A 23645-nucleotide genomic window follows, 5' to 3' on the forward strand; every position below is an offset into this window, starting at 1 on the left:
AATAATAATAATAATAATAAAAAAAATGAAGGGGTGACATCTATTATTTCCGTGATTTCAACTTTTTTTTAAAGTAATACTTTTGTTTTTTTTTTTCGAAATAAACTCTTTTTTACCCCAAAATAATACAATAGGGCGATTATTTCTACATATGCGGAAATGTTTGTAACGGTGAGAGAGATTGGCAAGGGAGACTGGGGGACTCACATAATTAACTATGCTGTTCCTTGTTCCTGGCAGTGAGGGAAAAAAACAGCTTTCAATTTTTTGTCCGTTTTTAGTCTCCTTGTCCTACAGGAAGGAAAAAATGTATTTGGGTGAAATTTTCGATGGTCAGTTTTTGTGCCAGAACACGTTTTGATAAAATGAGGTCCCTAGAGCCAAAATATCTCGAGGACGGTAAGAGCTAGAGACTTAAAATTTGTTAAGATCGTTGCAGCGGTTGGCGGTATTTCGGCTCAATAGACGAAACGGTAAGTAAGATATCGAAAAAAAAAATCCCCAAAAAGCATACCTCAGAAACCCAGCTAAGCATAATCTAATAGGATAAAAAAAGTCGCGTGATGTTCACACCAGATTTTTTTTCTTTTTTTTTTCTAACGATAAAGCATCAAGAATCATAACATTCATTCAATTAAACCGTAATATACTTACACATACATGTATTTTCTTTTTGCTATCAAGTATGGGACGGAACCAAGTAGGTATCCCGCCATCGCTAGTCGGATGACCTTTTTTTTCGGTTAGGAAATGGGATTATTATTATTATTGTTGTTGTTCGCGGATGGAAATAATGTGCGTCTTGCATTCATAATGCCTAGGTACATAAATATTCAAAATTTCCAATTGATAGCTATTTTAACATTACCTATTCTATTCTATTATGGGACTGGTTGCTCCTCTCCCAAGAGAGTAAGCAATTAACACTGCGACCTCTGTAGATCTATTGTGACCAGTATTTTTTCCCCTGCCCAAGCTGCTATACCCTGGCCTTATGGAGCTTGATGGAACCTAGAAGTACCCTCACTGGTATATTTCAACCTCCCCAGTTTCTCTAAAATTCACCTGCAGCACCTCTAAAGAGTCCGCATACTCAGGTTTATTCTAGAGAAAAGCTGTGAGTCCATATACTATCCCATTAAGAGGATACCAAGAGGTGTCATCAAGGCCAGAGAGCTAGTTCAGGGCCCCTAAATCGTAGGGGTCTGATGAGGGATATTCAGGTACATAATTATGTCGTTGTACCCTACTTCCTGAGACGGACTTGACCATAGTCCCATTCAGGTACCCTCAAAAGAGCCAGTGTCATTGTCTGTGGCTTGACAGGGCGGGTTTTGTCTCAGTTTTACGTCCTCCAGCGAGACAAACCTCCTATTCATGGACGACTTAAAATTATATGCAAACAACGAAAATAACCTAAACACCCTCATAGGAAAGATGAAGACTTTCAGTGACCACATTGGAATGAAGTTCAGATACGACAAATGCGCGAAAGTGAACATAGTGAAAGGAAAAATTAAAGAAAGAGCCAACATCCCCGATGAACAAGCACCAAACATCAGAGAACTCAAAACGGGAGAAGTGTACAAATACCTGGGTATATTTGAAGAAGGTAACATAGAACACAAGAGAATGAAAGTGTACTATTTTGTACTTTGCAATTTTTTGCTCATAGCTCCTGGAACAGGTCCCTTTCTTTCAGGTTTAAAAAATCAATCATTAAATCATTATCAGTCGACTATTTTGTGGATATTGGGTTTAATATGGCAATTGAACCATTTAAAATAAATACAATAATAATAGTGATAATAATTACTAAGAAGACGAAGAAGAAAAAAATATTCACGAATATCTATAGGTAATAGTTCAAGTTCAAATAATAATAACAAGAAAAAAAAAAATATTTATCACTTTTTCTTTGAAATTTGAAGAAATAAAATTGTTTTCACCTATGTTTTATTTACATGATGACTATTTACGTACTATTTTGTACTTTGCAATTTTTTGCTCATAGCTCCTTGAACAGGTCCCTTTCTTTCAGGTTTAAAAAATCAATCATTAAATCATTATCAGTCGACTATTTTGTGGATATTGGGTTTATTATGGCAATTGAACCATTTAAAATAAATACAATAATAATAGTGATAATAATTACTAAGAAGACGAAGAAGAAAAAAAAAATTCACGAATATCTATAGGTAATAGTTCAAGTTCAAATAATAATAACAATAAAAAAAAACATTTATCACTTTTTCTTTGAAATTTGAAGAAATAAAATTGTTTTCACCTATGTTTTATTTACATGATGGACTATTTACATGTTTTTTTTTTTATGATTTTGTTGCGTATTATTGTATACCCAAAAGTTGTAATAATACATTTTTTGCCAAAAACAATATCTGAAAATGATCTAACAAACTAAATAATAATAATTTAAGACTATTCTAGTTTTTGAGCAAACCAGTAAAGGTGGGATATCACACGATATGGCAGGGCGACATACATATAATCTGGAAATTTTATATTGTACAGTATACAACCTGTTGTACCCATGTTTCGCCACCACACACACACCCATCCCACATATACACGGTCGCGTAAAAAAAACATAGGTCACCCATCCATTTTTTGACCTAACTCGGCGTATCTTAACATAAACTAACTGGAAAATAGATTAAAACCTTCCCGGGAGTGTAAGCAATAAGTTGACAAAGTTTCATCGCAATCGTATGAACCGTTTGTCCGTGCCTAAAATACGAATAGACAGACAGACAGACAGACAAACATGCATGGATTTTCATATAGGGATTTTTATATTGAAACTTTGCATAATCAAATCGGGGTATACAGTCCACGTCAACTGGGAAGTCCGATGGAAGCGCATGGAGGGAAACCGCAACTTCTCAACTGTAAGTCGGACAGTTCTAAAAGTTTAGACAGACAGACAAACATGCATGGATTTTCATATAGGGATTTTTATATTGAAACTTTGCATGGTCAAATCGGGGTATACAGTCCACGTCAACTGGGAAGTCCGATGGAAGCGCATGGAGGGGAACCGCAACTTCTCAACTGTAAGTCGGACTGCATGATTTACAGTTTAAACTTAAAATATTAATTTTGATTTTCGTTGAAAGTATTTTTATTACCTACCTACCTACTTACAAGGTGTTCAACCTAAAAGTGCGCCGTATGCCTATAGGTATATGATGAGATTAATAAGTATAATCCATGAAATGTAGGTTTCTAGGTTTTTAACTTGCGGCAAATGAAGCTTTTAACTTGTGCAAAACAATCCTGAGTTCCTGACTAAAGATAATGTGTAGTACCTACACCATCATGCTAGCTGCTAGAGTAAGAAAAGAGAGTGCTCCTAAACATTAATATGAAACCCTGTATAGATAGTGATCTCCTTGAAACCCGTTATAGGTTGCCTATTATTGTTGCGAGCGGGTGGTACCATATTTTGATGTTTTTCTCCCAGAAACCCAGAAAAAAGGTGCAAATTTAATTTTTATAGGTTGCCTATTATTGTTGCGAGCGGGTGGTACCATATTTTGATGTTTTTCTCCCAGAAACCCAGAAAAAAGGTGCAAATTTAATCCATTCTCTCTCTCTCTCTCTTGTATGCCGTATGCCTATAGGTATATGATGAGATTAATAAGTATAATCCATGAAATGTAGGTTTCTAGGTTACATCCAGATATTTGGGGGAAAAAGTATCTCGTAATCTTTGACCCTTTAACTCACTTTTATGACTGATCCATGCTGCCTAGATTGTTTTGTTCCCTTAAACAGGCAAAAGCTTCAAAAATATGATGTGACTACATAATCCTCCAAAAGTTTACTACTAATAAGTTCTTCAGAATTCAAATTTTCAACTCCTCCTTGGGAACGACATGATATTAGCAGTAGATGTACCTAATAACGCCCAGTGCTAACGCGCTTGCCATGTATATGGTTCTGGCAGGGCCGTATCCATGATTTTGTCGAGGGGGGGGTGGATGCTCCAAACTTTCGACGTCTGAACTACAGCACAGCAGAAAATTCCCTTCCCCCCCCCCTAGCTCAATTTTCTACAAAAATTTGTACTTTGGGCGTAGCTCCTATAATCACGGTCCTGATAAATCCGAAATAAGATACGAGTATAATGAAGTACTCTTAGGAGGCACCGAGGGAAAATTAAATGTCAATGGGAGGCACGAATGTTTGTTTTTTTCTTTTTTTTTTTTCCTAATGAAAGTGTTATTGTTTTCATTGCTTTGGTAGTAAAAGGGATGATTTTTAATGGATATATATTTTTTCAAAACAGCTGGCACTCCTTACCTTTGTTCTATTGAAGAGAAGATAAATATCATTTTTTTTCTCTCTAAATGCGATAGTTTTCCTCCTAAAATTAGGTAGGTATGTGAATTCCCACTACCTACTTGAATACTTTTTCTTTCTTGCACTCCTTATGGCCAATCAGTTGAATTTTGTGTAATTAGTTTTTTAGGTATACCCGTCAAATGGTTTGTAAAAAAAAAAAATCTCAAGGGACACTTTAAATTGCAAATTTAAAGGGCGTACTCGATGTAGGGGCTAGAGGCCTTCGGTCAATTATTTTATGGTACCCCCCAACTTTTAACCATAAGAGAGTCCTTAAAAAATAAATTTGAGGTCGATCCGATAACCAAGGCCAGAGCCATAGCTTTTTTAAAATTTTAAAGTCCGCCATGTTAATTATCTGATAGGAGAACTACCAAAAACAATGAAAGCATTCTGAAAGGTGATTTGAGCTTTAAATAGGTCACTTTCATGATTCAGCTCGAAATACGGATCAGAAATCGGTATTTTGCATTTGGCCTTGACTATCAAAAATAGCTTTGCCTCGAGAATTTGAAATCCGAATTTGAGTCCGAATTTCGAGAGGAATCATGGAAGTGAAATATTTAAAGCTCAAATCACCTTTCATAAAGTTTTCATTGTTGTTAGTACTTCCCCTATGAGAGAAATAACATGGTCGACTTTAATTTAAAAAAAAAAAAAAATCCATAGCTCTGGCCCTGGCTATCGGATCGACCTCAACTTTTTACCAAAGTACTGAATTTTTCAATGTCTTTCTTATGGTGTGTTACAAGTTGGGTTGTCTTTTAAAAAATTGACCTAAGGCCCTACATGGGGTCTGCCCCTGAAAATTCAATGTGTCCCTCATTTTTTTTATATATATAGGTATATATACAAACCATTTGAGCATGCAAAGTTTCGTACTTAAAGCCAATCGAAAGATATTCAGCCTTTGCCGGACTTTTACCGCACCCTGTATATTAGACAACCAAAATTTCGACGTTATATATATATATAGGTATATATACAAACCATTTGAGCATGCAAAGTTTCAGTTTCGTACTTAAAGCCAATCGAAAGATATTCAGCCTTTGCCGGACTTTTACCGCACCCTGTATATTAGACAACCAAAATTTCGACGCCATATGATCATGGTCATGTTTATGAAGACCGATTACATGGTATGGAAGAGAAAATTGCCAGATTACACTGCCGGGCAATGAAAGCGGGACACTTTTAAACTTTTTTCAAAAAGTCCATCAGTTTTACGCTGAAAATGCATGTTTTTGGAGTGAGCAACCTCCGTGACCGAGTGGGTATCACTCTAGGCTTGCACGCAGGAGGTCCGGGTTTGTCGAGTATCGATCAGTGGTGTCATTACCAGTGTAAAAAGATTATTGAAATATGGAAATTGATTGCAAAGGATGCACTTAGTAATGTTATGATAACCACAGAAGTTGTAAAAAAAGAGCTCTGCTTTACCACAAAGAATTTGAGATTTGATTTGATTGCATGTTTTTGGAGATAAATGTTAACGTAACTTTTTTTCTCCTCAACATTTTTACAACATTTTTAAACCAGGTGCTTTAGAAAAGAATACAAAACATTGATATTAATTTACTACCGGTAAAAATTAGAAAAATTCCCTGGACCCTTATTTTTTGGGGTCTTATATTATAAGAACAAGATCCATTCACTCATTCACATTTCACACACTGATCGCTCTATCTCGAGAACCACAACACCTAGTAAATTAATAAAACCGTTCAATTGTGATATTATCCAAATTTTAATAGGTTGCGTTCCTTTTCTACATAGCCATAGGTAGGTACATATAGACTAGTTCACAATCATTTACTGCATGATTCACAGTTTAAATTTAAACTTAAAATATTAATTTTGATTTTCGTTGAAAGTATTTTTATTACCTACCTACCTACTTACAAGGTGTTCAACCTAAAAGTGCCCCATAGGAAATTAACCCGTAAAATCAGTTTTTTGCCCCACAAAAGTCCCCAATACACTTTTCGGGTCCACTGGGCCATTTTAAAAACGGTCTTTTTTCTTGAATTCGCCGGGTCTCGAACCTGTAACTCCTTAACTGTAAGTGGGACAATATTGAAAGTTGAAAAAATCGATTCCACCTCAAAAGTTCCATAAGCGAGAATGCTCAGTGGACCCGAAAATTGTATTGGGGACTTTTATGGAGCAAAAAACTGATTTTACGGGTTAATTTCCTATGGGGCACTTTTAGGTTGAACACCCTGTAAGTATACATACATATTGTTTACATATAAATAAGAAATAAATGGTACACATCAGTTTAAAATGGTCGAATGATTCAATTGGTTGCTTATATTAATTATAATTTAATAAATAATTGAACAATTTCTTAAATTCAATCATAATAACGTTCTAAGTGTATTGGGGACTTTTATGGAGCAAAAAACTGATTTTACGGGTTAATTTCCCATGGGGCACTTTTAGATTGAACACCCTGTATTTTTTACCCTTTTTTTTACATACATATTGTTTACATATAAATAAGAAATAAATGGTACACATCAGTTTAAAATTGTCGAATGATTCAATTGGTTGCTTATATTAATTATAATTTAATAAATAATTGAACAATTTCTTAAATTCAATCATAATAACGTTCTAAACTGTTACTGTCGATGTCGAAAGAAAATTTCAAAATACTTCAATTAGTCTAGCAGATAGAGATAGAGGCACAGCTACTGGGGCTTGCAATAATTAGGAAGTTTTCCCTAGAATTGTGAGGCAATATGGTTGATGCCAAAATGAAGGGAGAAAAATGACAGGATAGGAGAAAGCCAGCCGTTCCGAGAACTATACTTATCTGTTTAGGATAAAATCCGCCCCGGGCGGCAATCGAACCCTTACAAGGCAGACGCGCTATATTCTCCAAGCTAACTAAGCTGGCTAACCCAAGATTGAAAATGAAGAAATTTCATTTTAACTTGTATTTTTTGAATTGAAATTCAAACCGAGCCATACTTTATTTTTATTTTTTATCTTAACCATGACTTCCCACAGCTGGCAATAATTTTCTTTTGTGCTAGTGTTAGTGGTATTGATTAGCAAGAAATTTCAAATATTGAATATAGAAGGGCAGTAACAATCATGGACTCGCAGTCACATGGTGGTAATTCTTCGTTCTAAACTTTGGATGCCTATGAATAAAGTCTACATCTAATACAAGTTTAGGTGGCATTCCATGATGATCTTCATCTTCAGAACTAGAGGAGTTGGAGTTGTTATTGTTGGACATAACGCGACTAGGGGAATCATAAGGACTAGGAGTTAGACGGCGAGAAGGCATGGATAAATCTTCTGGTTCAGTTTGTTCAGGTACTTCAACAGTGGCAGGAAGGAGCATGGTAGCAGGTACAGGAGGAAATCTTATAACTCGTCGAATATCACGTGACTTGCGTTCACGTTTATTTAGAAGAGGTAACGTACCGTTGTTATAATTGGCTAAGAGTAAATTAAGCTGAGTCCTATATTCTGCCTCACTATCCATTTCTATAAAGTCCGCCTTGTAGTCGTATACCTCATTGTTGGGAGTACTTGGGGCATTGTTATTACACTTGTGATGATTGAGATGATGTTTCCTACGAAACTGACTATTACACTTGGTACAGTTGAATGGTTTTTCACCACGGTGTATTAACATATGCGCTTTCAACTGGTTAGAGTCCGAGAACTTGGAGGCGCATAGTTCACAATTGTATGGTTTCTCTCCGGTATGGACTCTAAGGTGTCGCCTCAAGTTGGCAACCTGTACAAAGTGTCGATCACAGTGTGAGCAGTGGTATGGTTTCTCTCCTGTATGTAGTCGCATGTGCGTTTTCAGATGGTGGTCCCGTGTGAACCGTTTTCCACACTCCAAACATTCGAATGGTTTCTCACCTGTATGCGTTCGTTCGTGATTCTGCAACACGTGTTTGTAACCGAATGATCGGTTGCAGATATTACACGTGAAAACCTTTTCCTTGTTGTCTGGTTTCTCCTCTGGGTTAGAACCAGCAGATGCATTACTTTGAGGAGAGGATCCAGACGTGGGAGGGGAGAGGGGTATAGGTTGAATATCAGGTGAGATGGATTCATGGCTTTCTGACTTTCTTCGCTTCTTGCTGCTGGCTTGTGTGTCGACACTGATTTGAGAGGGAGGGTACTTGCTTGCACTTAGTGGCGGAGTCCATGTGTTAATACCTGTGCAACAAATATAATAAAATTGATTTTTGTAAATTTTGCTCCGGTGCGGTGGTTCAACCGTCTAGCGTGTCTAGCTCTAGGACACTACACTGGGGGTAAGGTAGTGTGGCATACAACTTTTACAAAAAAATGAGCAGAGTTAAAAAGGCAATAAAAGTCTCATCCTGATCCTTGAATAAAGCCCAAGTTTTCCTGAAAGAAAGACCTCTGCTCCAAAATTTCCTCGGACAAAAACCGCGTGTTTCGTAACGTAAAAATCGGACATGACGACTGAGCAACTGTCTGGAGTAGGCACCGAATGTGCTATATTATGTAGATAAGAGTAGTGCGCCAGGCCAAGTTCCGGCCTCAACACGCCAGTGTGTATATTACACGAAACATTTCGAGCCATTTTTACCCCTATCATAATTCCGTTAATTTTGCACGTATTGTTACGAACTTTGGACCAGAATGTACTATATTATGTAGATAAGAGTAAGATGATTTACCTTGAATGTAGGGATGAGGGTTGGGTATGAAGAGGGACGACATGACGGGTAGACTAAGGCCTCCTTGACTATAGAAGGTGGGAGATAGAAGATTGGGTGGGAACGCGCTAATCCGGTTGTTATTGATGTTGATTGAGGTATTGTGCTCAATGATTTCTGAATCTTCCTTGATTAGACGATCAGTCTGGTTTCTCATGAGTAACCCTGCGAACATCAAGATATCTACATTAAACTTGGAAATAGGAAACCTCGGTAACAGGTTGACAAGTGTTTTAATATTTTATTATTATCATCATCATTGTCATAATCATAAACATAATCATCATCATATCATAATCATCATCGTCATCCAAAGACACGTAGATACCTCTTTAATATGTGAAATGCCTCACTAAAGGACCCAAACACGCCTTTTCTCTCATAGCAAACAGGGTGATTTTCAGTTTAATTTTACATATGTACTTCCCGCACTACTTGATGTTTTGTTTTTTCGAGAATCCTCTATATAACGTAATTTATACATAGAATAGGAACCTCGTTATAACGTAACCTCCTTACAGTACAGCATAAAACTCGTTATAAAGTATTATTCTGTGATTACGTTATTTGATATAACGGAAGTTCTATTGTATTTCCTAGACTCTAGAGCTACATATTTCGTGTGATCTTTAGGTGTTATCATTGTGGAATGTAAATTTCTAATAGCTACCTACAGAGATATACCTGCTATAGGATATCTAAAATCTAAATTACATTTATGTAGACTTGTTTTAGGTAAGCCCTTCCGGTCAAAACTGTTCAGTCTTGGAAAACTGATTACACAAAATTCAACTGATTGGTCATAAGGAGTGCGAAAATTAGCTGACTGACCTTAAGGCAATATGCAAAACGGCGGTTTACATCGTTTGGCGAAAGAAAATTTCGGAAAAGTCGTACCATTTTCCAGTAGTCGAGGAAAAACCACTTTCGGGATCATAAAACTCAACTGATTGGCAATAAGGAATACGAAAATTAGCTGACTGACCTCCAGGCAATATGCAAGCTACATATTTCGTGTGATCTTTAGGTGTTATCATTGTGGAATGTAAATTTCTAATAGCTACCTACAGAGATATACCTGCTATAGGATATCTAAAATCTAAATTACATTTATGTAGACTTGTTTTAGGTAAGCCCTTCCGGTCAAAACTGTTCAGTCTTGGAATCTCGGCCAAAATAAAATTATCTGCTTGTTGCGGAAAATATAATCCATTGCAAAGGTACAGATTCGAGTGGTCAATCAAGTCTCAGAACCGGCAAATGTCACCAAGGGGGTCCTACAAGGTGAGTGCGTCTCCCCGTTGCTGTTCCTTCTTGGCAAATGTCACCAAGGGGGTCCTACAAGGTGAGTGCGTCTCCCCGTTGCTGTTCCTTCTGTTCCTGAACGACCTTGAAGAATATTTTAAGACCAATGGGAGCCGCAGAGTTCCAATCAACGAGCTTACAGAGATTTTGCTGCTTTTATATTGCGATGATTTGGTGATATTTGCTTCCGATAGAGTTGATCTACAACGCAAGTCTTTTCTTACATTTGCAACCGCTAGTCTTCCTTTAGACAAGCCTTGTAAAAACCTCCGTGTGAAGAGAAAAGAATGCCAAGATAATTATACTCTTCACAAATCTCGAGACTTTGGTTCTTGTAGTAAAACTTATCAAGTCTAGAAAGTCTAGGTACCAACCCTGTCTGAATATGAGAACTTTGGTTTTGTTTATCTTGACAAGCATGTGATTTGTTTTGCAATAGCCTTCTAATAAATTCAACTTGCGTTGTAGATCAACTCTATCGGAAGCAAATATCACCAAATCATCGCAATATAAAAGCAGCAAAACTTATCAAGTCTAGAAAGTCTAGGTACCAACCCTGTCTGAATATGAGAACTTTGGTTTTGTTTATGTTGACAAGCATGTGATTTGTTTCGCAATAGCCTTCTAATAAATTCAACTTGCGTTGTAGATCAACTCTATCGGAAGCAAATATCACCAAATCATCGCAATATAAAAGCAGCTAGTTTGCTCAAGATATCCGAGGTTCGAATCCCTAAAATCTGCTACAACCAACTCAAAAAGCAAGATGAAAGAGGACCTATGTGTGTAGTTTGCTCAAGATATCCGAGGTTCGAATCCCTAAAATCTGCTACAACCAACTCAAAAAGCAAGATGAAAGAGGACCTATGTCACTGCGATTCAACTGGGTCTCAATTGAGGACTGAACTTTGTAGATTAGGATTTTCGAACGTCTGGGAAGCACAAGATCCAAGTCTTCTGAAGCGGAATTTCGAGGTCATCCTGGACAAATATTCCACCGAGTTAATTAAGCAGGACTGGGACAGATTAACTGTTTCTACTTACTATGAAATTTATAAGGAACTGAAACCAAGAGTAGAGATAACAAGTTCAAAGGAAAACTTTACTTCATCCTATCTTCTTATGAGAGTCCCTATTGATCGGATTAGAAACAGAAAACAGAAGAGCCAAGAGAAATAAACATCTTCGCTGCTAATATAAGGTAAAACTTTAAGGAGGAGAACAAAAATCTGGTGTGAACATCACACGACTTTCCTTATCGTATTGAATGATGCTTATTTGAGTGTTCTTTTACCCTAACTTTTACAATATCGCTCTGCCATATCATGTGATTCTACTTTAAGACATAACTGTAGAAATGTGGGAAACTTTTCCGAAAACTAATACCTAAATCCCAAGATAATATTATTTTAAAAATCTGGTGTGAACATCACACGACTTTCCTTATCCTATTGAATGATGCTTATTTGAGTGTTCTTTTACCCTAACTTTTACAGTATCTCTATCCGTTTTGTCGCTATAGCTGAAAACCGCCAAAAATCGGTCGAAATCTGTTCAAAAGCGGTCAAAATACCGCCAAGCGCAACCATCTCAACCAAACGTTTTGTGCTGCATCCTTGTCACATTTGTGAACTACATACCAAATTTCAAGTCTCTAGCTTCTACCGTTCCCGAGATATTGTTAAATTACACCGAAAACCGCCAAAAAGCAGTAAAATGCCGCCAAGCGTTACACCGGTCTTAACCAAAAGTTTCGTGTCGCATCCTTGTCACATTTGACAGCTACATACCAAATTTCAAGTCTCTAGCTCTTACCGTTCTCGAGATATTTTGTTTACAGACAGACACACACTTTGACGGACCAATGGCTGAAACTTTGGATTTAGGCTCTAGGGACCCCAAAACGTGTTTTGGCACTAAAAGAATATAGAAGGGCAGTAACAATCATGGACTCGCAGTCACATGGTGGTAATTCTTCGTTCTAAACTTTGGATGCCTATGAATAAAGTCTACATCTAATACAAGTTTAGGTGGCATTCCATGATGATCTTCATCTTCAGAACTAGAGGAGTTGGAGTTGTTATTGTTGGACATAACGCGACTAGGGGAATCATAAGGACTAGGAGTTAGACGGCGAGAAGGCATGGATAAATCTTCTGGTTCAGTTTGTTCAGGTACTTCAACAGTGGCAGGAAGGAGCATGGTAGCAGGTACAGGAGGAAATCTTATAACTCGTCGAATATCACGTGACTTGCGTTCACGTTTATTTAGAAGAGGTAACGTACCGTTGTTATAATTGGCTAAGAGTAAATTAAGCTGAGTCCTATATTCTGCCTCACTATCCATTTCTATAAAGTCCGCCTTGTAGTCGTATACCTCATTGTTGGGAGTACTTGGGGCATTGTTATTACACTTGTGATGATTGAGATGATGTTTCCTACGAAACTGACTATTACACTTGGTACAGTTGAATGGTTTTTCACCACGATGTATTAACATATGCGCTTTCAACTGGTTAGAGTCCGAGAACTTGGAGGCGCATAGTTCACAATTGTATGGTTTCTCTCCGGTATGGACTCTAAGGTGTCGCCTCAAGTTGGCAACCTGTACAAAGTGTCGATCACAGTGTGAGCAGTGGTATGGTTTCTCTCCTGTATGTAGTCGCATGTGCGTTTTCAGATGGTGGTCCCGTGTGAACCGTTTTCCACACTCCAAACATTCGAATGGTTTCTCACCTGTATGCGTTCGTTCGTGATTCTGCAACACGTGTTTGTAACCGAATGATCGGTTGCAGATATTACACGTGAAAACCTTTTCCTTGTTGTCTGGTTTCTCCTCTGGGTTAGAACCAGCAGATGCATTACTTTGAGGAGAGGATCCAGACGTGGGAGGGGAGAGGGGTATAGGTTGAATATCAGGTGAGATGGATTCATGGCTTTCTGACTTTCTTCGCTTCTTGCTGCTGGCTTGTGTGTCGACACTGATTTGAGAGGGAGGGTACTTGCTTGCACTTAGTGGCGGAGTCCATGTGTTAATACCTGTGCAACAAATATAATAAAATTGATTTTTGTAAATTTTGCTCCGGTGCGGTGGTTCAACCGTCTAGCGTGTCTAGCTCTAGGACACTACACTGGGGGTAAGGTAGTGTGGCATACAACTTTTACAAATGAGCAACTGTCTGGAGTAGGCACCGAATGTGCTATATTATGTAGATAAGAGTAGTGCGCCAGGCCAAGTTCCGGCCTCAACACGCCAGTGTGTATATTACACGAAACATTTCGAGCCATTTTTACCCCTATCATAATTCCGTTAATTTTGCACGTATTGTTACGAACTTTGGACCAGAATGTACTATATTATGTAGATAAGAGTAAGATGATTTACCTTGAATGTAGGGATGAGGGTTGGGTATGAAGAGGGACGACATGACGGGTAGACTAAGGCCTCCTTGACTATAGAAGGTGGGAGATAGAAGATTGGGTGGGAACGCGCTAATCCGGTTGTTATTGATGTTGATTGAGGTATTGTGCTCAATGATTTCTGAATCTTCCTTGATTAGACGATCAGTCTGGTTTCTCATGAGTAACCCTGCGAACATCAAGATATCTACATTAAACTTGGAAATAGGAAACCTCGGTAACAGGTTGACAAGTGTTTTAATATTTTATTATTATCATCATCATTGTCATAATCATAAACATAATCATCATCATATCATAATCATCATCGTCATCCAAAGACACGTAGATACCTCTTTAATATGTGAAATGCCTCACTAAAGGACCCAAACACGAAAATGAGCAACTGTCTGGAGTAGGCACCGAATGTGCTATATTATGTAGATAAGAGTATCTAGGCGTAGGCGCACGGCCAAGTTCCGGCCTCAACACGCCAGTGTGTATATTACACGAAACATTTCGAGCCATTTTTACCCCTATCATAATTCCGTTAATTTTGCACGTATTGTTACGAACTTTGGACCAGAATGTACTATATTATGTAGATAAGAGTAAGATGATTTACCTTGAATGTAGGGATGAGGGTTGGGTATGAAGAGGGACGACATGACGGGTAGACTAAGGCCTCCTTGACTATAGAAGGTGGGAGATAGAAGATTGGGTGGGAACGCGCTAATCCGGTTGTTATTGATGTTGATTGAGGTATTGTGCTCAATGATTTCTGAATCTTCCTTGATTAGACGATCAGTCTGGTTTCTCATGAGTAACCCTGCGAACATCAAGATATCTACATTAAACTTGGAAATAGGAAACCTCGGTAACAGGTTGACAAGTGTTTTAATATTTTATTATTATCATCATCATTGTCATAATCATAAACATAATCATCATATCATAATCATCATCGTCATCCAAAGACACGTAGATACCTCTTTAATATGTGAAATGCCTCACTAAAGGACCCAAACACGTCATTATTATTATTATTATTATTATTGTTATTATTATTATTATTATTTATTTTTTTTCAATGGACAGATCAAGACACCATTTTGGAAATTTATGAAATCAAATTGGCAAAATAGAAACAATTAAATAATGTATTTAACAAACTGCTCTAAACACAGCATACAATTAGTCTTAATGACTCTTTTTTTTTTTTTAATTACAGTATACCTATACATATGTAATAATTTCCAAGGAACGATTTTTTTAACCTAATTTTGATCATTAAAAATGCATCAGCAAATAGCCGCCGCAGTTGGTGATATTGGACCCGTAAATCGGAAAGTTGAAAGTAGATTCACACTAAAGTTGTGGAAGGAGTTTCTTTTCGATTGAATTTCCAATTTATTTGTAATCTTTGCGTCTTTTGATGATAGTAATAATAATATATGTCAGTTTATGATTTTTGGGAACTTGCAAGATGAACCTATTTTTCCAAAATTTAAAAATACTTTCATTTAAGGTATTTCAAATTTCACAGAAACCTTCCTTTCAGACGGACAGCGCGAACGACATGTTCATAAGCATTTGATGTTTTGTTTTTTCGAGAATCCTCTATATAACGTAATTTATACATAGAATAGGAACCTCGTTATAACGTAACCTCCTTACAGTACAGCATAAAACTCGTTATAAAGTATTATTCTGTGATTACGTTATTTGATATAACGGAAGTTCTATTGTATTTCCTAGACTCTAGAGCTACATATTTCGTGTGATCTTTAGGTGTTATCATTGTGGAATGTAAATTTCTAATAGCTACCTACAGAGATATACCTGCTATAGGATATCTAAAATCTAAATTACATTTATGTAGACTTGTTTTAGGTAAGCCCTTCCGGTCAAAACTGTTCAGTCTTGGAATCTCGGCCAAAATAAAATTATCTGCTTGTTGCGGAAAATATATTCCCTTGCAAAGGTACAGATTCGAGTGGTCAATCAAGTCTCAGAACTGGCAAATGTCACCAAGGGGGTCCTACAAGGTGAGTGCGTCTCCCCGTTGCTGTTCCTTCTGTTCCTGAACGACCTTGAAGAATATTTTAAGACCAATGGGAGCCGCAGAGTTCCAATCAACGAGCTTACAGAGATTTTGCTGCTTTTATATTGCGATGATTTGGTGATATTTGCTTCCGATAGAGTTGATCTACAACGCAAGTTGAATTTATTAGAAGGCTATTGCAAAACAAATCACATGCTTGTCAAGATAAACAAAACCAAAGTTCTCATATTCAGACAGGGTTGGTACCTAGACTTTCTAGACTTGATAAGTTTTGGAGACTGGCGGTTGCAAATGTGAGAAAAATCATGTGTAACTCAAAGATGGACTCATGGGAATCAAGAATTCAGCTTTATAATTCAGTTGTGAAAGCTACCCTGTTGTATGGTGCGGAGGTTTGGGGATTCCGTTATGGTGATCATATTGAAAAATGTCAAGTCCATTTCTTCAAATCTATCTTTTGTTTGCCAAGAAACACGCCAAACTATGCATTACGTCTTGAAATGGGAATGGTCAAGATAATGATCTTGGTGTTCAAACAAATCATGACATGGTGGTGTAGTTTGCTCAAGATATCCGAGGTTCGAATCCCTAAAATCTGCTACAACCAACTCAAAAAGCAAGATGAAAGAGGACCTATGTCACTGCGATTCAACTGGGTCTCAATTGAGGACTGAACTTTGTAGATTAGGATTTTCGAACGTCTGGGAAGCACAAGATCCAAGTCTTCTGAAGCAGAATTTCGAGGTCATCCTGGACAAATATTCCACCGAGTTAATTAAGCAGGACTGGGACAGATTAACTGTTTCTACTTACTATGAAATTTATAAGGAACTGAAACCAAGAGTAGAGATAACTGAAACCAAGAGTAGAGATAACAAGTTCAAAGGAAAACTTTACTTCATCCTATCTTCTTATGAGAGTCCCTATTAATCGGATTAGAATTGCAGCTCAGTTAAGACTATGTGGTAGATATGTCAAATTCTATATTGGGAATATGAGTCACACCTGGGACAGTGAGGAGGTTTGGCCCTGGCTATCGGATCGACCTCAACTTTTTACCAAAGTACTGAATTTTTCAATGTCTTTCTTATGGTGTGTTACAAGTTGGGTTGTCTTTTAAAAAATTGACCTAAGGCCCTACATGGGGTCTGCCCCTGAAAATTCAATGTGTCCCTCATTTTTTTTATATATATAGAATTGCAGCTCAGTTAAGACTATGTGGCAGATAGGTATGTCAAATTCTATATTGGGAATATGAGTCACACCTGGGACAGTGAGGAGGTTTGCAGCATTTGTAATCAACAGAGGAAAGAGTCAATACATACAACACTTCCTGATGGAATGTCCCCAGTATTGCCCAATCAGAAAGAGGTTCCTGGACAGTATCCTGAGTAGAGCTGGAAACACATACAACACTTCCTGATGGAATGTCCCCAGTATTGCCCAATCAGAAAGAGGTTCCTGGACAGTATCCTGAGTAGAGCTGGAAACAGTATTGTAAATCTACTTGAAATGAAATCTAAAGAAGACGTCAACAATATTTTCTTTTTTGTACAATCAGCCTTAAAGATTAGGTCATTTATTCTTCGAGAGTAAAATGGAATTTGCCTTGTTTGTTCTGGCAGAATGCCTTTTATATTTGATGAGCCTACATATGTAAAAGGGTGAGATAACAATTCTTTACTAAAGACCTTGCTTAACTCGGGGGTGGAAAAATTGGTAACTATTCAGACAAATGAGTATAGGGATATAGCGATTTTTATTTTTTATTGTATTTTGTATGAACTATAGGTACCTACTACTTTTTAAGGGTTTTAGGGGAAAGACAAGAAAGTTTGTAATTAGCATGAGATATAAATACCTAGTTACGAGGGTGGTTTGATAAGTCCGGGAAATAGTTAGGATGGAGGTATTTTTTAATTGAAATACCAATTTATTTGTAATCTTGGCCTCTTTTGAGGATAATGCATGTGATCAGTTTATTTACAAACCTTTTTATACCATCATTATAAGACCCCGAAAAAGGCTCTCAAAATGAACCTTTTTTTTTCAAATCTGTCGAAATTCGACCACAGGGAGGGAACTAATTTTTTTCTGCACTTTATTTCTTTATAGAAATTAAGAAAAAGACCATTTTCAAAGACAGTCATAGTAATATGGTCGATAGAAAAATATTTCGTATCCACTTTCAACTTTTCGTGCGATCGGTCCAAATTCACAAAATGCGGCAGCCATGTTGCTGATTAATTTTTCATGTGCAAAATTTAGGAAATCTGTCGAAATTCGACCACAGGGAGGGAACTAATTTTTTTCTGCACTTTATTTCTTTATAGAAATAAAAAAAAGACCATTTTCAAAGACAGTCATAGTAATATGGTCGATAGAAAAATATTTCGTACCATGAATCCACTTTCAACTTTTCGTGCGATCGGTCCAAATTCACAAAATGCGGCAGCCATGTTGCTGATTAATTTTTCATGTGCAAAATTTAGTGCAAAAAAATTAAAATCCGTTGGTGTGAAATCGCTATACTCTTGTCTATTTTACAAATTTGATTTGATAAATTTCCAAAATGGTGTCTTGGATTTATTCATGTTTTTCGTTGTGGTCCCTGAATTCAGACCATTTGAGAGGAAGGGTTCATGTAAACGCATTCTGACAAAACGAGAATCACCAAACGACTTCTGAATAAGGCCCTGAATTCAGACCATTTGAGAGGAAGGGTTCATGTAAACGCATTCTGACAAAACGAGAATCACCAAACGACTTCTGAATAAGCCTAAATGAAAGAGAAGAATCACTTTGGAATTTATTGGGGCTTTTTCCGTTTTCTTACTGGTTTTTTAAAGAAAAAAATGAGATTTTACAGACGGATGAAATTCAGTTTTTGCCATTTTAGTGAATAACCCAGAAGTTGTTTGGTTTGAATGACTGTAAAATTAAGCCTTACTGGTTTTTTAAAGAAAAAATTGAGATTTTACAGACGGATGAAATTCAGTTTTTGCCATTTTAGTGAATAACCCAGAAGTTGTTTGGTTTGAATGACTGTAAAATTAAGACTAATGTCAACATCAATTTGAATTTTCGTTTAGATGCCTAAAAAAGAATTGACTATCGAGCTATGTATTAAATTTTGTACTTGTTTCTCTTTTTTCCCACTATTTCTCGGACTTATCAATCCACCCTCGTAAGTAGAGACTAGCAGTTGTAGGTACCTACAATGTTAATATGTACTATTATGTTAGATTTGTAATGCCAACCTTGTAACAATTTTACTTTAAAATTAATACAAATATACTATATATATCTATCTATCTAGGTAAGCCCTTCCCGGAGAAATAACTACATACTTGACTACCTGAAAAACACAAATGATGTTAGAAAACTACTGACCGTGTGTTGATGCCTTTGCAATGTTGCTGTTTTGTTCTTTGGAAACGCGAGGGCTGTTCATACCAATAATTAACGTTTAATGAAGTTATTCGTAGCATTCCAGATCCCCGAAGACACCCACACACGATCAGTAGTTTTCTAGCATCACGTGTGTTTTTCAGCTAGTCAAGTGATTATTTCTCCGGGAAGGGCGTAAGTTAAAAAGGCAATAAAAGTCTCATCCTGATCCTCCAATAAAGCGCAAGTTTTCCTGAAAGAAAGACCTCTGCTCCAAAATTTCCTCGGACAAAAACCGCGTGTTTCGTAACGTAAAAATCGGACATGACGACGTAAATTTTTATCGAGCTAAAAAACATATCAAAACTGAAGTCTGAACTTTGGAAATCGTGTCTCAGGTGTATTCGGATCAAAATTTTGTACTCTGGCTCGTGGTTTAACAAAAACAGTTTATCGATTAAAATGAAAAGTTATGACCTAAAAACTGACACAAGGTCTGTGATTTTTTAAAAAGTGTTTTTTTCTATCTATCTAGGTAAGCCCTTCCCGGAGAAATAACTACATACTTGACTACCTGAAAAACACAAATGATGCTAGAAAACTACTGACCGTGTGTTGATGCCTTTGCAATGTTGCTGTTTTGTTCTTTGGAAACGTGAGGGCTGTTCATACCAATAATTAACGTTTAATGAAGTTATTCGTAGCATTCCAGATCCCCGAAGACACCCACACACGATCAGTAGTTTTCTAGCATCACGTGTGTTTTTCAGCTAGTCAAGTGATTATTTCTCCGGGAAGGGCGTAAGTTAAAAAGGCAATAAAAGTCTCATCCTGATCCTCCAATAAAGCGCAAGTTTTCCTGAAAGAAAGACCTCTGCTCCAAAATTTCCTCGGACAAAAACCGCGTGTTTCGTAACGTAAAAATCGGACATGACGACGTAAATTTTTTCGAGCTAAAAAACATATCAAAACTGAAGTCTGAACTTTGGAAATCGTGTCTCAGGTGTATTCGGATCAAAATTTTGTACTCTGGCTCGTGGTTTAACAAAAACAGTTTATCGATTAAAATGAAAAGTTATGACCTAAAAACTGACACAAGGTCTGTGATTTTTTAAAAAGTGTTTTTTTTTTTTACATTTTACGTTGACCAAGGCGAAATTAGGAAAATGACCCACAGAACCTTGATGGAAATGATGAGATCTACCTACCCTGAGCAGTTGTCAGTGTTTTTCTGGCACACCCTGTATATTGTAGGGAAAAACACCCCTCATTACTTTTCCGCTCTCTTCTATCCAGACTGTCTTCATCTACAAGTACATAGATTCATGGAACATTTCATGTGTTGAGTTTTGCATAACCCCTGTTTTTTTAACCAGGGAGTAATTTGTATATTATAAAAAGCATCTTGAGAAGAATAAAATAGAACATGAGAAGAACAAAATAGAAAATTATCTATGCCTTTTTTATCCTAAGGAGATAGGACTGATAACGAACAGTCCCTTCCATTACCCCAAAGTCTAACCAAGGTCTTGGTTTTTATTATTATTATTATTATTATTATTATTATTATTATTATAGTGGGCGGCGGTTGACAAGTGTTTTAATATTTTATTATTATCATCATCATTGTCATAATCATAAACATAATCATCATCATATCATCATCGTCATCCAAAGACACGTAGATACCTCTTTAATATGTGAAATGCCTCACTAAAGGACCCAAACACGCCTTTTCTCTCATAGCAAACAGGGTGATTTTCAGTTTAATTTTACATATGTACTTCCCGCACTACTTTTGATGTTTTGTTTTTTCGAGAATCCTCTATATAACGTAATTTATACATAGAATAGGAACCTCGTTATAACGTAACCTCCTTACAGCTCGAGAATCCTCTATATAACGTAATTTATACATAGAATAGGAACTTCGTTATAACGTAACCTCCTTACAGCTTACAGTACAGCATAAAACTCGTTATAAAGTATTATTCTGTGATTACGTTATTTGATATAACGGAAGTTCTATTGTATTTCCTAGACTCTAGCTAGAGCTACATATTTCGTGTGATCTTTAGGTGTTATCATTGTGGAATGTAAATTTCTAATAGCTACCTACAGAGATATACCTGCTATGTTACATACCAACCTACCTTGTAAGATTCACTCGGGTAGATCAGGTTTTATGGAAAAAAAATCTGATATGGGACACGCCTTCCGGCACATTTAAATCGAACAGTACAAGGATACTAATAACATAAAATCATAATAGTAGTAATCTGATATGGGACACGCCTTCCGGCACATTTAAATCGAACAGTACAAGGATACTAATAACATAAAATCATAATAGTAGTATTTACATACCAACCTACCTTGTAAAATTCACTCGGGTAGATCGGGTTTTATGGAAAAAAAAAATCTGATATGGGACACGCCTTCCGGCACATTTAAATCGAACAGTACAAGGATACCAATAAGATAAAATCATAATAGTAGTAATGGAAACATGATGTCTAAATATGTACTATACACATAGATATTTTATGAGACAATGGTTTCTCAAAGTAGAAAACTTACCAGTGTAAAAATAGTAGTTATGGAAACATGATGTCTAAATATGTACTATACACATAGATATTTTATGAGACAATGGTTTCTCAAAGTAGAAAACTTACCAGTGTAAAAGTAAGTAAACATTCTGCAATTATCTGAATATTATATACCTAGATATGTATGAAAAATAGCCGGTATTAAAAATTAAATACCAATAATAAAAGATGCACACACTTGATAAAATTACAAAGTTGTCTTTTGAAAAGTCAACTGAGTGATGGTAAGAAGTAACTGACAGTATTAAAAATTAAATAGATACCAATAATAAAAGATGCACACACTTGATAAAATTACAAAGTTGTCTTTTGAAAAGTCAACTGAGTGATGGTAAGAAGTAACTGACAGAAGAAAAGATCAGATTGAATAAAATTGGAATACATAGATCCAGGGTCTAGGAAAGAGGTAACAAAATCAAATAAAATAAAATTAACATTTTCATGTTTCTTACTGACTCGAAATGAAAGTGTTTTGACTTGAAAAGAGTTCTTATATCACAATATTTATCTGTTAAGTCTGTTAACCCATTTAAAACAGTGAGTTTGATATCTATGCCACTTGATAAATTAAGTGACGAAGAGATCATCAGAATAGCACATTTATTTATCTAAAAGCAACAAGGCCATGAGTAGAAAAAAATACAAGTTTTTCAGAAAATTGTTTCTCTTGAGAAACTGGAACAGTTCTTTCGGGGTTTCTTCATCATCTTTCAGAATATGGATACAAGTTTTTCAGAAAATTGTTTCTCTTGAGAAACTGGAACAGTTCTTTCGGGGTTTCTTCATCATCTTTCAGAATATGGGAGATGTTGGATGACGTAAAGCTGGGGGGTCTGAAACGCATCTTGTTACAGGATAGCAGAATGTGTTCGATTTCGATTGTAACTGGTTCCTGGCATAGGTCACAAAGTGGGCGCTCTTCTCTTCTGAAGAGGTTGGATTGGGTTGTCTTGGAGTGGCCCACTCTCATCCTCATCAGGCAAAGAAACGCATCTTGTTACAGGATAGCAGAATGTTTCGATTGTAACTGGTTCCTAACATAGGTCACAAAGTGGGCGCTCTTCTCTTCTGAAGAGGTTGGATTGGGTTGTCTTGGAGTGGCCCACTCTCATCCTCATCAGGCAAACCTCGTCCTATCGGGATTTTCTACTCGAAGTTTTCCATGGGTATACAGAGTTCTTAATTTGTTTTCGTTTGGACTAATAATATTGGCCCATTTTGTATATTCCATTCTTCCAGGTACTTTTTCTCAATATTGATCTTAATTTCATCAAAGAATAACTCCTGGTGAGTAACGTCGTCGTTTGTTGCTTGTTTTGCTTCTTCATTGCCAGCTATGCCGACATGGCTGGGGCACAACAGGAACTCAATAGAGGAATCTGTGGAAGAGAGCTCCTCTTCTTGGACGCGTTTAACTAGGGGATTCTCATGGAACATATTAATGATCATGATAGCTTGAAGACTGGGTTAACGTTAATGCAATGTAAGATTAAATTCTGATTGGAGCTTAAACGACACAACGCGACGGGGTGAGCGTTGAAATTACAAAAATTTGACATAATTCTTTGAAGGTATATTTGAACAACATTAAGCAGAAAAGAACCGTCCGTAAGGGGCCTTCTACTGACACTAATATCCCAAATAACAGGCCAGATATATTGATGATACGAATGGAACCTCACAGAATAACAAAGAAAAAGCGTTCTTTATTGATGTCACCATAACTCTTGATGAAAACCTTCATAAAGTTTACATAGAGAAAATAAGAAAGTATCAAGAC

At 36.7% G+C, this 23645-nt stretch overlaps 2 protein-coding genes across 2 annotated transcripts; both read right to left on the minus strand.

Annotated features, from left to right (window-relative positions):
* Nucleotides 1–7386: 7386 nt before the first annotated feature.
* LOC103516139 (gastrula zinc finger protein xFG20-1) lies at nt 7387–13983 on the minus strand. Its single transcript, XM_026828624.1, has 4 exons — nt 13785–13983; nt 12353–13438; nt 9057–9260; nt 7387–8565 (listed from the first exon to the last, which is right to left on the minus strand). The coding sequence occupies exons 1-4, from the start codon at nt 13978–13980 to the stop codon at nt 7472–7474; spliced, it is 2580 nt and encodes an 859-aa protein (XP_026684425.1). The 5' UTR covers nt 13981–13983; the 3' UTR covers nt 7387–7471.
* A 354-nt stretch (nt 13984–14337) lies between these two features.
* On the minus strand, nt 14338–22079 carry LOC113470297. The gene is made up of 2 exons (XM_026828625.1): nt 21932–22079; nt 14338–14627 (listed from the first exon to the last, which is right to left on the minus strand). The coding sequence occupies exons 1-2, from the start codon at nt 21951–21953 to the stop codon at nt 14338–14340; spliced, it is 312 nt and encodes a 103-aa protein (XP_026684426.1). The 5' UTR covers nt 21954–22079.
* Nucleotides 22080–23645: the final 1566 nt, after the last annotated feature.

Source organism: Diaphorina citri, unplaced genomic scaffold (assembly GCF_000475195.1).
Source record: "Diaphorina citri unplaced genomic scaffold, Diaci psyllid genome assembly version 1.1 scaffold1494, whole genome shotgun sequence".
NCBI lineage: Eukaryota > Metazoa > Arthropoda > Insecta > Hemiptera > Psyllidae > Diaphorina > Diaphorina citri.

Coding starts and splice junctions, on each gene's coding strand:
- LOC113470297 (XM_026828625.1), bottom strand. CDS start 21,953: ATGTTTACTTACTTTTACACTG. Junction 14,628..21,931: donor GTTTACTTACTTTTACACTG/GTAAGTTTTCTA, acceptor TGATGTTCGCAG/GGTTACTCATGAGAAACCAG.
- LOC103516139 (XM_026828624.1), bottom strand. CDS start 13,980: ATGAGAAACCAGACTGATCGTCTAATCAAGGAAGATTCAGAAATCATT. Junction 9,261..12,352: donor TTACCACCATGTGACTGCGA/GTCCATGATTGT, acceptor TGATGTTCGCAG/GGTTACTCATGAGAAACCAG. Junction 8,566..9,056: donor CCCTCATCCCTACATTCAAG/GTAAATCATCTT, acceptor TTTGTTGCACAG/GTATTAACACATGGACTCCG.